The sequence below is a fragment of the Miniopterus natalensis genome, chromosome 10 (genome assembly GCF_054644295.1).
Source record: "Miniopterus natalensis isolate mMinNat1 chromosome 10, mMinNat1.hap1, whole genome shotgun sequence".
In the NCBI taxonomy this organism is placed as follows: domain Eukaryota; kingdom Metazoa; phylum Chordata; class Mammalia; order Chiroptera; family Miniopteridae; genus Miniopterus; species Miniopterus natalensis.
The window spans coordinates 4,939,893-4,952,892 of NC_142090.1; the positions used below are offsets into that span (position 1 = coordinate 4,939,893).

Consider the following 13,000-nt stretch of genomic DNA (forward strand, 5'->3'; position numbering starts at 1 on the left):
AAAGTTAGTTTGGACCTCTTAAGACACACTGATACCATTCCACGACCTCAGGCCAGAAAGAGCCCCAAATTCCGCCCCTACACTCTACGCCACTGGGTGCAGCAGGCCTCAGGATGCTTTCTGAGCTTCGCCCCCCGCAAACCAACCAATCGCCCCATTTGACCTTTCCGCAGCAGCCTGCACTCCACGCTGGGCTCCTGCCCACAAGCCCACCCGGGCGGTCCGGGCACCTCCAGGCCCGGCCGAGACAGTGATCGAGGGGAGGGAGCACCCCACGCTCCGCCTACCTGGGGTGTTCAGCAGCCTGGACATCTTGCAGAAGTAGGAGACGTGCTGCTCGCAGTACTCGGCGCTGCTGGTGATGGCGCTGATCTGGTCCATGGAGGCGCTGTAGGCGAGCTGGGTCACCGAGTACTTCTCCGGGGCGTGGCCCACCACCGTCGTCTGCATCTGCAGGTCGTGAGACACGATGGTCCACACTTTGTCCTCTGTGGGGGAGACAAATGCCACCACAATGGGTCCTTAGTATGCCAACGCTCCCTCCACTGCCAGAAAATAACTGGGCTACTTTCACCTGTGTTTTCCCTGAGCTGATGTAAAAAAATTAAGTATTGTAATTCTTAAAGTGACCACTGCCCTTTTCTCACACCTAAGTTCTGCTTACGTGGGCAAAGTAGAAAAGGAATTTTTGTTTTGTTTTGTTGTGGTTGTTAATCCTCACATGAGGATGTTTCAGAGAGAGAGAGAGAAATATTGATGTGAGGGCGACACATCGACTGGTTGCCGCCTGCGCCCCAACTAGGGGCAGGGAGTGAACCCACAACCGAGGTAGTGCCCTTGACCGGGAATCAAACCCGGGAACCTTCAGTGTGCTGGCTGACGCTCTAACCACTGAACAACACCACGGTCAGGGAAATAATCTTTTTTTTTTTTTTTTTTTTAAAATGCGAAACAAAAACAAGATACATCCTGCAAATGAAAACAAACAGCCTCAGTATCTGAGTATCTCGTGGATGCGCTGATGTCCCCAGCATGGAAAGTAAGACCCACTGCGTTCCAACTCCTCCCGCCTCCGGGCCCATCACCCCTCTGGCAGAACAGCATTGTGCTCCTTCCTAAGTTACCTCCGCCTCGGGAGCCCCTGGGCCTCTGCACAGGCCATTTACTCCAATCAGAGTCTCTTACCCTCATCTTGCCAAAAACTGTTCTTTTCAACCTAACCTTTGGGTGAAATTAGACTCTGCGCTCTGGGCTATTGAAATGCTCTACACAGGAGACAACGCGGGTGAGAAATTAGCTCGCTGTCCTGGACCCCGAACCTTCCCGTGTGAAAAGGAGGGGCAGGCGGAAGAGCGACGTGGCTAACTTAGAGGCCTGTGACCTCTGGAGTGGGAGCATCGCGATGCAGCCGCGATTCGGATGCTCTGCTCAGAGCCCTCCTGCGGCACCGGGTTTTGTTCGAAGTGCAAGTCGAGGTGCTAACATAGCTGAAGGCCCTCCAGGTCCGAGCCCTCCTGGCGCTCCCCACTCCTCCCGGCTCCTGGGTTCCAGCCACACTGACCTGACGCCTCCTCCAACATGCCAGGCGGGTCCTCCGGAGCCTTTACACCTGGCCCTGCCTGTCTAGGGCCCTCCCTCCACATCGTCAGGGCCCCCCCCGTCCCACAGCTGCCTTCCATCTCCCGGGCCGCTTGTTTTGCTCCGCAGCACTTATCGCATCTGACTTAGTGTGCACTTATTTTTCTGTCTGCCTCCCCACGTTAGAAAGAAAGAAACCAGGGACTGTTCTCAGTGCCCTATGCCTGGGCTTCTAATGGCGATGGGCACGTACGAGGCCTTCAAACATATTAGTTGACTAGAAGAACAAATTAACAAATAATAGAATACAAATACTCGATGTAGGAACTTCTTAAAACCACTTCGGTTCCGGTTCTGGTGCTGCCGTGACGCTCCGACAGATTCCAGACAAGCCTCCTCTAAGCGATAATGTCCCTTCATCTGTAACAACACCCTCTGTATTGGAATCCTTTCCAGCTTGCTCTTCGATCAATGCAAACGAATTCCATCCCGGGGCCGGCTACACTAATGTATTCTCTGTGGGATAATGATTTTTCCAGCGTTACCTTTGGCCCGAGCAGAGCTGCCTTCCTTTAGCGCCTCTAATGCAGCAACTCAGCTGCCATGTATTTTAGTAATTCTGTCCCTTTCTGACACGATGCTGACAACGAACTGACTGTCAGTTATATCCAGGCCTGCATATTTACCTTCACCTAATTAAAGATCATTAATTAAATTAGGTTAATTGTATCTCTTTTCTGTTAAAATCAGCCTTTGGCACAGAATCCCTGAATCCTGAAATTCTTCCCCCTTTTTTTTAATCCTTACCGCTAACCTTGCCCTATAGCAATACTTTAACTCAGGATGGAATAGCGTTCTAACCTGACCCTTCTATAAAGGGTAATAAACCCTTTTTAATACATACAAAATAAGGTTCATAAAAGGAAACATTAATTGAGTAAAACAAAATGGTCATCCACTTATGTTCTCTGTTAATGGCTGCAAAGACATTAATCAATTTGTTAATATTGATGAGTTTCTGATATTTTGCTCTTAGCTTCCATTCACCTTTCAGCATCAACCCCCCTATGCACGATCTTCTCTACACAGCTGACCCTGGAACAGAATGGGGTTAGGGGTGTCCACCTCTGTGCAGTCAAAAATCTCTGTATAACTTTTGATGCTCCTCAAACTTAACTACAAATAGCCTGCTGTTGACCAGAAGCCTTACTGGTAACATAAACAGCTGATTAACACATATTTTGTATGTTATCTGGACTATATGCTGTTTTCTTACTACAAAGTAAGCTAGAGAAAAGAGAGTGTTATTAAGAAAATCATATATAAGAGAAAATGCAGTTCTAGCATTTGTTGAAAAAACTTCCACGTATAAGTGAACCAGCGCAGTTCAAACCCTTATTGTTCAAGGGTTACCTGTATTTGTTGTATAGCCCACCTGTCCATTCATTATTGAGCCCCCACTCTATGACAGGTATGGACCTAGGTGGGCAAAACATAATAAGCAAAATATTAAAGTTATATATAGTTAGCAAGTGATAAAGGCCAGGAGAAAAACTCAGGGAAGGGACGAGTAGATCATGTGTATGGGGACTGCATTTTTAAACACAGAGGAAATGTCACATTTAAATAAATAAGGTCATTATCCAGCAAGCCATGTGACTGGGGAAAATGATTCCAGACAGTGGGAATGCAAATGTAAATATTCTAACTCTGGAATATTCCTGGTATCGCTCAGGAATTCGAGGAGGCCTGTGAGTGGAGAAGGAAAGATGGCAGGTGCTGAGGTTGGAGAAGTAATGAAGGTGGGAGGGGTGTGACCTCAAGTGAGACGGAAAGCTGTGAGCACTGGGAGGTGTGGAGCAAGTTAAAATAGCATGCTTTTCGTAATTATCTGACATACTATTCTGTGCATCAATAAAACTCTACTTTAGAAAAGTTTGGGGGAATATACATATATCTTTATAAACATTTAAAACTTTTTAGTGTCGTGGCATTATAAAGAGTAATATGTAAGTTCTAATTGATGCCATAAACAATTACTATTGATGCATCTTGCAAATTATTTTTTAATGCTTGCCTATTACACATTGAAATGATTCCTTTGGAGTCATTAACACTTAAGTGACAAATGGATGTTGACAATTTCGCAAGTGCCATCATCTAGAAGAAAGAAGGTGGTTACGTTGCATAGATTTTCCTTTCCTAGTATCATAGAGGAAAAATAATCATTCCCATATTCACAGCGTGCTTATATAATATGCATTATCAGATATGTGTGTAATGCAAATAGAAACTACTGTGTATCTGAATCCTAAGTGTCTGCCACTGTTCTATTTTCATACAGAAGCAACTGACAAGTAGTGTATTTCAAGTACTCTCTTTGGATTAGTGTGCTATGAAAATGCTCTTTGTAATTGCTGAGAGCTTAGTATCTATCACATGAAATCACATATTTAAAAATGTCATACTGTGCCCTGGCCGAGTGGCTCAGTTGTTTGGAGCATCATACTTTGCACTAAAGGGTTGTGGGTTCCATCACCAGTCAGGGCGCATATGGGAGGCAACTGATCAATGTGTCTCTCTTACATCAATGTTTCTCTCTCTCTCTCTCTCCCCCTCTTCCTCTCATCTAAAACCAGTAAGGGTTAAAAAACTGTTACATTGTTTTAAATGCAGCTGATTTAATGTTTCGAATACTGGGACACATATGGGACATACTGTGAATGCATCCCTCTCCTTGGCAATAATGGGTTTCAAGATTACCCAGTTTAGTCATGTTGACATGAGTCCATGAGAAAGGCCCCTCTGCTACTTATACCAGTGACTCCATGTCCTTACCCTACCTGTAATTCTCAAGTAACTCACTTCATGAGAACACAATTCCTTGCATGGCTGGAATTATGACCAGGGACTGATAAAGCCACAAAATGACCAGGGGGAAAAAGCAAAGAATAACTCCTCACAGGATATAACTAGTTTCCAATCATGTCTATGCTGTTCTCTGGCTCCTTTTCATGTGATCCATATACAATCTGAGTATTATATTCACAGTATAGAGCAGGTCTATATACAGTGTATTTTAATATAAGGCCAATCTGAGCTGAGTCCAGTGGGAAATGCTTTATGTTCTATATATCTGCATATGCAGTTCGTGTTTCTTGCTTTTCAAACAATGTCACTGTGGTGTTAATGCCCAACTGGCTCATCTGAAAGCTTCTTTTCACCATTAGTTATGGTAAATTTGAAATAATCTTTAAAAAGAAGAGAATATTATATTATAAACTACCTCAATTTAAAACGGTATATAAAACTTGTTAGATGGGAATGACCAACATACAAATTCCTTAGCAGCCCTCTTATGTATTCTAGCTACTCTTCTGGGGTGATTTTGGGTGTCTCACTCTTAGAACAACACAACAGGAGCCAAGCTATAATATATGCTTCGCCTGCGATTTTCCATATTGCTGGTAAGCCTTGGCCTGCTGGAAAAAACTAGCAGCTTCAGTTTTGTTTACCCTGAAATTTCTCCTTTGCCGTATAAACTGCATTCCAGTAACTGTCCGTGGCTTTCTTTGGACATGGAAATCTTAATGGCTGTTCTCCTGACTTAACCAACTAACAATTAAACATCAACTATGAGGCAGATGTGAGCAAGGGCCTCAAGTTAAATACTAGAACATAGTAAGAACTGTTTCTTCAAAACTTAAACATTGGCAGCCTTATAGGAGCACATGTCCAACGGAAGGCGCTCGTTTTAAAGGAAGCCGTGTTCTGCTGTGAAAAACTGGAGCCCCAGGAACGCACACATTTGTCAACCATCCACCGAGTTCCCGGTCTGCTTTGGCACTGTGTCAGCTTCTGGGGACATATGGGTGAAAGGACCTAAGTTCCTGTCCTCAGCAAGCTTGGAGCCCAGTGGCGGCGAGAAAACATGAAGCTTGGAATTACAAACGACAAACAAGTGGCACAACAGAGGTAGGCACGCACGGGCGCTGCGCGCAGGGAAAGCCCGTGTCGCCCGCATCAGAAAGCGGCGCAGGACCAGCCAGACGCCAGGTGCAGTGGACCGCGAAGGCGAAACAGGGCTGAGCCGGGGAAGGCGAGGGAGGCAATTTCACCCTTCTCAGGGCTCGCCCCCGATGCGCTGGGGGCAGAAAGGATTTAGCGGGGGGATCTGGATGGACCAGAAACGCAACGAAGTGGAGGACTGCAGAGCCGCGATCACAGCCGGGGCTGAACGGTCCGGCACGCGGTCCTGTGTCGGTGGATATATCTGACGCTGCATTTCCCAATCTGCGTGTTGCACACCAACTGGAAGGACTTCACACTGAAACAAACCGACGAGTCAGAGGCACCTTATTCCAGATCAGCCTTACGTGATGATTCTGATTTACCAACGTAATAATCTAGGACTATTACATGGCCTATGTATGCTTTCCTGGTAAGTCAAAGTAATTTCTTAAGTAGTTATTTAAAGCATTAATTTCCACAAACTTGTTTAAAAACTTTGGTTTTTACTGTTGTTGTTGTTTTAAATCCTCACCCAAGGATATGTTTTTATTGATTTTAGAGAGAGGAGGAAAGGAAGAGGGGGAGAGAGAGAGAGGGGGAAAGAAACATTAATGTGAGAGAGAAACCTTGACCAAGGATTGAACCCCAAACCTAGTATGTGCCCTGACTGGGGACTGAACCTGCAAGCATGTCGTGTAGGGGATGCTCCATTCAACTGAGCCACCCAGCCAGGTTTTAATTGTTTATTAAATTTTTAGCTAGACAGACCCAGCATAATGCTAGGCTCTAGGGGTTTCTTTTGAAGCCATCTGTGAGAGGATCTATTTGAAAGTTTCATCAGTGTTTCAGGTAGATACATTTAATGGCCATAAATTTTATAGAATATTATTTTGTTTAGATGGTTTCCTCAATAATTACAATCCTACTGACATAAATTAAATGATTAGAAAATTGACGTCATGTATTTTTCCCTCCCCTAACAGACACTGTGTGAGTCTTAGGAGCATGTCTGTAGCCCAGGCCCTCCCGTGACAGAGGCCACTTCGCCATGGTGGGCTGCGGCAGTCAGTCAGAGCCAGCTACGCACGCAGCTCGGGTGGCATGAGTGGCTCGTGTCACGTGTAGAGAGACAAGGTATGCAAAGCAGATGGCGCCTCTGCAGGAGGCACCGAGGGAATGAGCTGGAAGGACAGACGACGGTGTGCAGGTGGAGGGAAACGATTCCAGCCCAAGGACGGACGGCAGACCCGGCGCCGAGGACGGGCATAAATAACACTGCTCCTTCTCAGCCACCCAAGGAACGACTGCGAGCTTATGGGCGTCTTTTTTCTCTGGGAAGACATTAGCTATTTTCTGGAAAGCAAGGTCTTTGTTAATGCGCTTGTTCCGCGGTAGGGATGTTACAATTCTTTTCTGACCTGGCTGGAGTTAGGACTGCGCTTGTATCAACGCTTAGACAAGCCGATCTTCCCTTTCCTTCGGCTCTCACATGGGACAGGGATGCAGTTTGTGTGCATTTGACAGCAGGAGCCCATCCCTGTGTAACAGGTTAGAGCTACTCTTGGATTATTGTTGCTTATAACAGTAATGAGATTTTCATCTGAATCAAAACCTGGAGGCTAAGTAACTGTCATCTTGGTTCAATGACTGACCATTTTTGTGGACCTTTAAAAGTAATACTTCTTATTATTTAAAAATACTTTCAAACCAACTGCACATGCTTGGTTAAGGAAAAAAAAGCTTCAAATATCTACACCTCCACACTGACCTCCAACCTGGGGCTGCAACACGCCAGGTGCTCATGCCCCAGGGCTTCTCTTTGGTATTTTCCTCTGTGTAGAAGGCGTTTCCCCAGATGGTCTCAAGTCCATGTCCTTCGCTTCCACTCAGTCTTGATCAAATGGCATATTCTTATTGAGGCCCACCCTGCCTGTCCTATTTAAATATGTTTTTATTGATTTTAGAGAGGAAAGGAGAGGGAGAAACATCAATCGGCTGCCTCCTGCACGCCCCCTGCTGGGGATCGAGCCCACCACCTGGGCATGTGCCCTGACCGGGAATCGAACCGGTGACCTCTCTGTGCATCATGGGAAGATGCCCGACCAACTGGGACACACCGGCCAGGGCCCCTCTGTCCTATTCGGACTTACAAGCCACTCTGCCCCTTACTTTCTCTATTTTTCCGTATGGCACACATTACCTTCTACCATAGTATATAATTTACTTATTTCTTATTGTCATTTTTTACTGTTTGTCTCCCCTACCACTTTTCACATAGACTATAAACTCTAGGATGTCAGAGAATTTTTAAAAATAAATTTTGATTACTGGTGAATCTCAAGTTCTTAGAACAGTGCCCAGCAGTCTGTAGGCATTCAGTAAATATTATGCTGATAATACGCCTTAACCCTGTCTTTGTTTAGTTTCCAACATACCTCTATTGCTATCATCATTAACGATGCCCATAAAATTGCCATTTGTAATGGAGTTCATGGTGCTAGATCCCACCAGATAGCTCTAGAATATTAAACTCCAGAAACTAAACGTTGAGGAAGTCTTTACAGGTGAAACAAAGTGACATTTGAAATGATAGAGCCCTGGCTCTGTATTTGCAATGTTTACAAGACATTAACATGTAAGGCTGTTGAAAAGAGCAACATAAAAATATGTCTGTGAGCTTCTTAAACCACCGTTTTCTCACCGTGTTGAACACAGGAGGATAGGAATTAATTTTTGGTGTGTTTGTACGTGTCCTCACATGGTGAGAGAATCATGAGTATATGAACTTCCATTTATGAGCTACCTGTTTTATTCCAAGCACTGGGCACACAAAGATGAATAACGTAGGTTTAATGCCACCAAAGAACTAGCACGAAGAAGACACCCAAAGTAAGTTCCAGTACAACCTGAAAAAGTAGGTGCTAATATTCAGGCAATGGCCAGAATAATCCAAGTCATGAGATTTAGTAAATAAGCCATGAACCTACTCATTGCCTACACCAAATTCTCTAGCATATGGAGTACTTTGAAATTTTCTAGTATTATAAAGTATAATAAAAAACGCCTACAGGGTGTCCCTCAAATGCATACACACTGTAACAGCTGATAGTTCAATTGATGTTTCTTTCTTTTCAGATTTAACCCATTGCAATTAGTAATGATTCAAAGTGTGTATACATTTTTGGGGACACCCTGTATATTTTTTATTGTTGGGATATTTTACTTTCTCTTAGCATTTAGTTTAAACCCAACTTGGAACAGGCTGACCTGAGACGTTATATTCTTTCTGAAGTTTCTATCCAAAAAGCTTTGATGTCCCAGAAAACATACAACTGACAATGGCAGTTGGCTTTGCTATGAAGAGGACAGTCTTAGGAGATGGCCCTTCCTTTCGTGTTGACCGTCACATCACTGTCTGGAAGGTCCCCTAAGTCCAGCAATTCGCCTCTGTGGAGGCCCTGAGGGCTGTGCTGTAGGTGACATCCCATTATAGGACTTGTGGCCCTTCCTCCCTCCTTCCAACCCAGGCACCAGGCTTAACTAAAAAAAATTCTTATCTGATGACACAGGTAACATTTGTCACCTTGAAAGAAAATCCCCAAATAACCAACTCCTCTAACTATTTCATTTTCCCCATTAAGTCGGTTCCTGCTCACTGACGCAGCCCCCGCTGCGAGCAGCATTAGCAGGACTGTCTGACAGATTAAGTTCCTTGCTGAGGATAATTAGCTAGAAATCACATTTTAGGGAAAGAAAACCCTTAAGATACCAGAGTGAACATATTCTCGGGGACTAAAAGTGTTCGCCCTTTAATTGTAACAGAAGCACAAATGGAGGAGGTGATTTCACTTCTTATAAAGGATCCCGTGAGCCTTCCTGAAATATTAAGCACCTTGAACCCCAGCATATTCTGTCTCCGCAGTCAGGGACACTCCCACTGGCCCAGCGCTTAGTCCTTCAGGTCTCAGTTTCTAAGCACTTCGCTAGAAAAACTGCTCACTCCCAACCCGCAGTGCAATGCCAAATTCCGACTGGATCTCCAGGCGTCTCTCTCTGCTTCTCCGACAGCCCACGTGTGCCGCTGGGCCTGCATTTTTCTCAGATCGCATTTGCAGCACACTTGCTGTGGCCGCAGCCCTGTGAAGTCCCCGAGGGCACACAGGCATCCTTGTGGTTGCTTAATTCTTACCGTAAAGTGTGCCTGGTACAGGTGCTCAAGTGCTCACTCCGTACTGGCTGAACTAACGAAGGAAGAAGGAAGGCTAGGCCTGGCGAAGCTGACCCCTGCATGGGGACCCACAGAACGGAAGCTGCCCCAGCCACCCCGCCCCAGGTCACAAATCTAACCCCGCAGCAGCCTGCACTCGGGGGAAAGGGCTCTGGAGGAAACCTAAGCCATCACAGTCCTCCCACTCAGCTAGGGCTCGCTCGCCTTTCCCTAGAAAATGGGATCTGCTGGCCTTGCAAGGGACTGCCAGCCCTCCCAGCCCACCCTGCCCGCTTCCCGCTGTCTCCACTAACCCCACTCTAGAAAAGCCACTCTCGCCCCAAATCCCTCAGAGAGACAGCCCCACTGCCCCTAGGGGCTGCCCTCGGCCAGTCCATGGTTTGTTTTGTCATTTGACAAGCAAGCCAAAAATGAAACAAGCAAAGGTGCCCTGCTCGGCCCTCTGTCCACCTGAAACCCACGGACACGCAGATAGAGTTTAAAGCATAGATAAGGTGCGGCATTGTTTTCTCCACGTGCTAAGCTACAGCATCTCGGATCTGGAAATTTAAAAGGTCAGGTGTGGTGAACGTGTTCCAGAAAATGAATCTGTTCTTCAGCATTTTGCACGAATACAATAAAGGGAATATTGAAGACTTTTTTTTCTCTCTCAGTATGTTGGCAAGACCGAGGTGATTCACTTATAAGCCAAGATTATTTCTGTGGCCTAGATCTATTTCTGAATTAGGTAAAATGAGACAGTACACATCCTGTTGTTGTTATTATTATTATTAAAGAAAGTAATTTTTGAATGGTGCTAGAAAAAAATCACCCAGGCCTTGGACTGGGCTTAGGGATTACTGTCTCTCCTTTGTGGACAGTTTGATTTTGTCTCCACAGGCCTGGGGTTTGACTGGACTTTTGTTTGACTTTCTACTCAGTATTAAGGGAATGATAACCACATAAATACTAATATTATTAACATTAGAAAGAAGCGGAGAGAGAAAAAGGAAGGAGGAAAGAAGGACCTCTAAACCGAAAGATTATTTAAATGAACAGCCATCAAAATAATTGATACTCAATGATCTAATTTAGTTTAGAGGCAGTAGCTGTGGTAGGAGAACAAGGCCTTAAAGGCCAGGTGAGCTGGGTCTTCGCTTGTCCATGAATGTGCGCTAGGAACTTCCACAAATCACTTGGAATCTCAGGGCCTAGAGTCTTCTGGTAAACATGCGGGATCAGACCAGATGCTCTCTGCGGCCCCCTCCTAAAGGGTGGGGTGCCACTCACTCGTTTGCTAGCCTGTGCGTAGAAAGCAGGGCTTGAACACCACAGTGGCCAACCACGTCTGCCCCAACTCCCGGGGGTGAGTGGATTAGAGCCCAAGGTCACCTTAAAGGCCTCAGGGTGAGTCACGAGTGGGGCCGGTCTTCAGAATCTGTCTGCATTGCTCTCTGCAACATGATTCCGTTTTGAGCCAAACGCGTGGAGAAAATCGACCTACCGTGTCTAATCTCAGGAGTAGCAGAGCTGCCGGCCTGGTTGGCTCCGTGATTTTCTCTGTGACACCACTCTCTGCCCTGCAGAGCAGCAGGGTCTCCCGAGAGGTAAACAATCGAGGCTCCCCACTCCAAATAGCCGTAGGAGAAGCAAAGGGGGGAAAAGAGGAGTTTCGGGCTCTAGATCTGGGAGGACAATTAGCCTCGAACATCCTGTTTTACTCCACAGTAAGAAAGGACAGTGACTCCTAGGGTCATGTCAAAAAAGTCCAAAAGCCAACCTGAAGGCACTCATCTGGCCGAAGACGGGACAATGCGATCCATCAATAACTAACTGCAATGGCTCAAAGCCCAGGAAACTAAACAAACAAACATCAGGCTTCATTTATCACCTTCCCAGAATGCTAGAAAACAAACTTATTTTGAAAACTTGTAAATCCAGGGAAACAGGCAAATATTTGTCCAACCTTTCCTATAAAAACTCAGGATAACCAACTAGTTGGAGAGGAAAAGTTTTCCTTTGTGGAAGTATTCAAAGCGTTTGAAAACCAGAAATTTATGATTTTATAACCACTAATGATTGCATCAATGGTCATTAAAGGCTGCTTACAGCTAGACATTGTGGGTCACCTGCTAGAAGGACACCCCGCCTACTATCAAGTGTTATTGAGTATTATTGGCAAACAATTCCACCACGAATCTGATCAAACCTCTAGGCCACTGGGAACATGTCAGTTAACAAGACAGTGTAAGGGGTGTGGGGAGAGAGAGAGATTAAGATTGAATCTATAAATTAAAAGAGACTTAAGAAACATATCACTAAGTCAGTGAGTGGACTTTTGTTAGATACTAATGCAAACAAACTGTGCATATTCTGAAACAGTGGAGGAAAATTAACCCTGGATATTTAAAGATATGGAGGAATTACGATTCACTGTTTTTCAGGTCTGAAAATGTGATTATAGATCGACTTTTTAAAAAAGAACCATAATCTTTAAGAGACAGATGCTAAATATCCACCGATGCCTGGATTTTTTTTCACAATAATTCCATGGGGGGCTCATATAATTCCTGGGAGCATACATTTGGAACCAGATCAGCTGTGGTGGAAACTCAGTGAAGCTGGCCAGTGGTGCACAGGGCTCTTTGTAAAGAATTCTCTAATTCTGGATGTGTTTGCAAGCTGATCACCCAGCAGAACAAATACATGCTTTTAATAATAATCGACACATTATTACCATTTATATTCATTCTGCACAGGGATTTTTAGGCACACGGAAACGCTGTGAAATTCTCAGGACTGTCGCTTTATTGGAACGCGGCCCTGCTGTCTCTGTCCGCCACTACACTGCGCGGGCAGTCACACAGCCGTGACGGGTCCGCATTGCCCACAAAACATAAAATATTTACTCGGTGGCTCTTCATAGAGCAAGTCTGCTGACCCTTCCAGGAAACTGACAAGTGAAAATGCAGAAAGAAGGAAGAAAAATGACCAGAAACGTTTAAGGATCCTAGGAAGAAACTGAGAGATGACAGTTCCAAAGAATGGATCAGATCACGGGACAGGTCCCTACAATGACAAAGAAGATTAACACACCCATGTCCAGGGTCTGCTCTAATTTCCTGCAAAGGAGAGAATGGTGATCTGAATATAAACTATCTGACAAACATTCGTAATTTCCTGTGCAGGTGTACCTAAATCCCC

At 45.2% G+C, this 13,000-nt stretch overlaps 1 protein-coding gene across 1 annotated transcript in view; it reads right to left on the reverse strand.

Moving 5' to 3' along the window:
• Nucleotides 1–13,000, reverse strand: part of CNTNAP2 (contactin associated protein 2) — a 1,301,514-nt gene that overhangs the window by 360,943 nt on the left and 927,571 nt on the right. Inside the window, exon 13 of the mRNA XM_087820965.1 lies at nt 288–488. Within this exon, the coding sequence (XP_087677091.1) occupies nt 288–488 (201 nt within the window). The remainder of the gene's footprint in view (nt 1–287; nt 489–13,000) is intronic.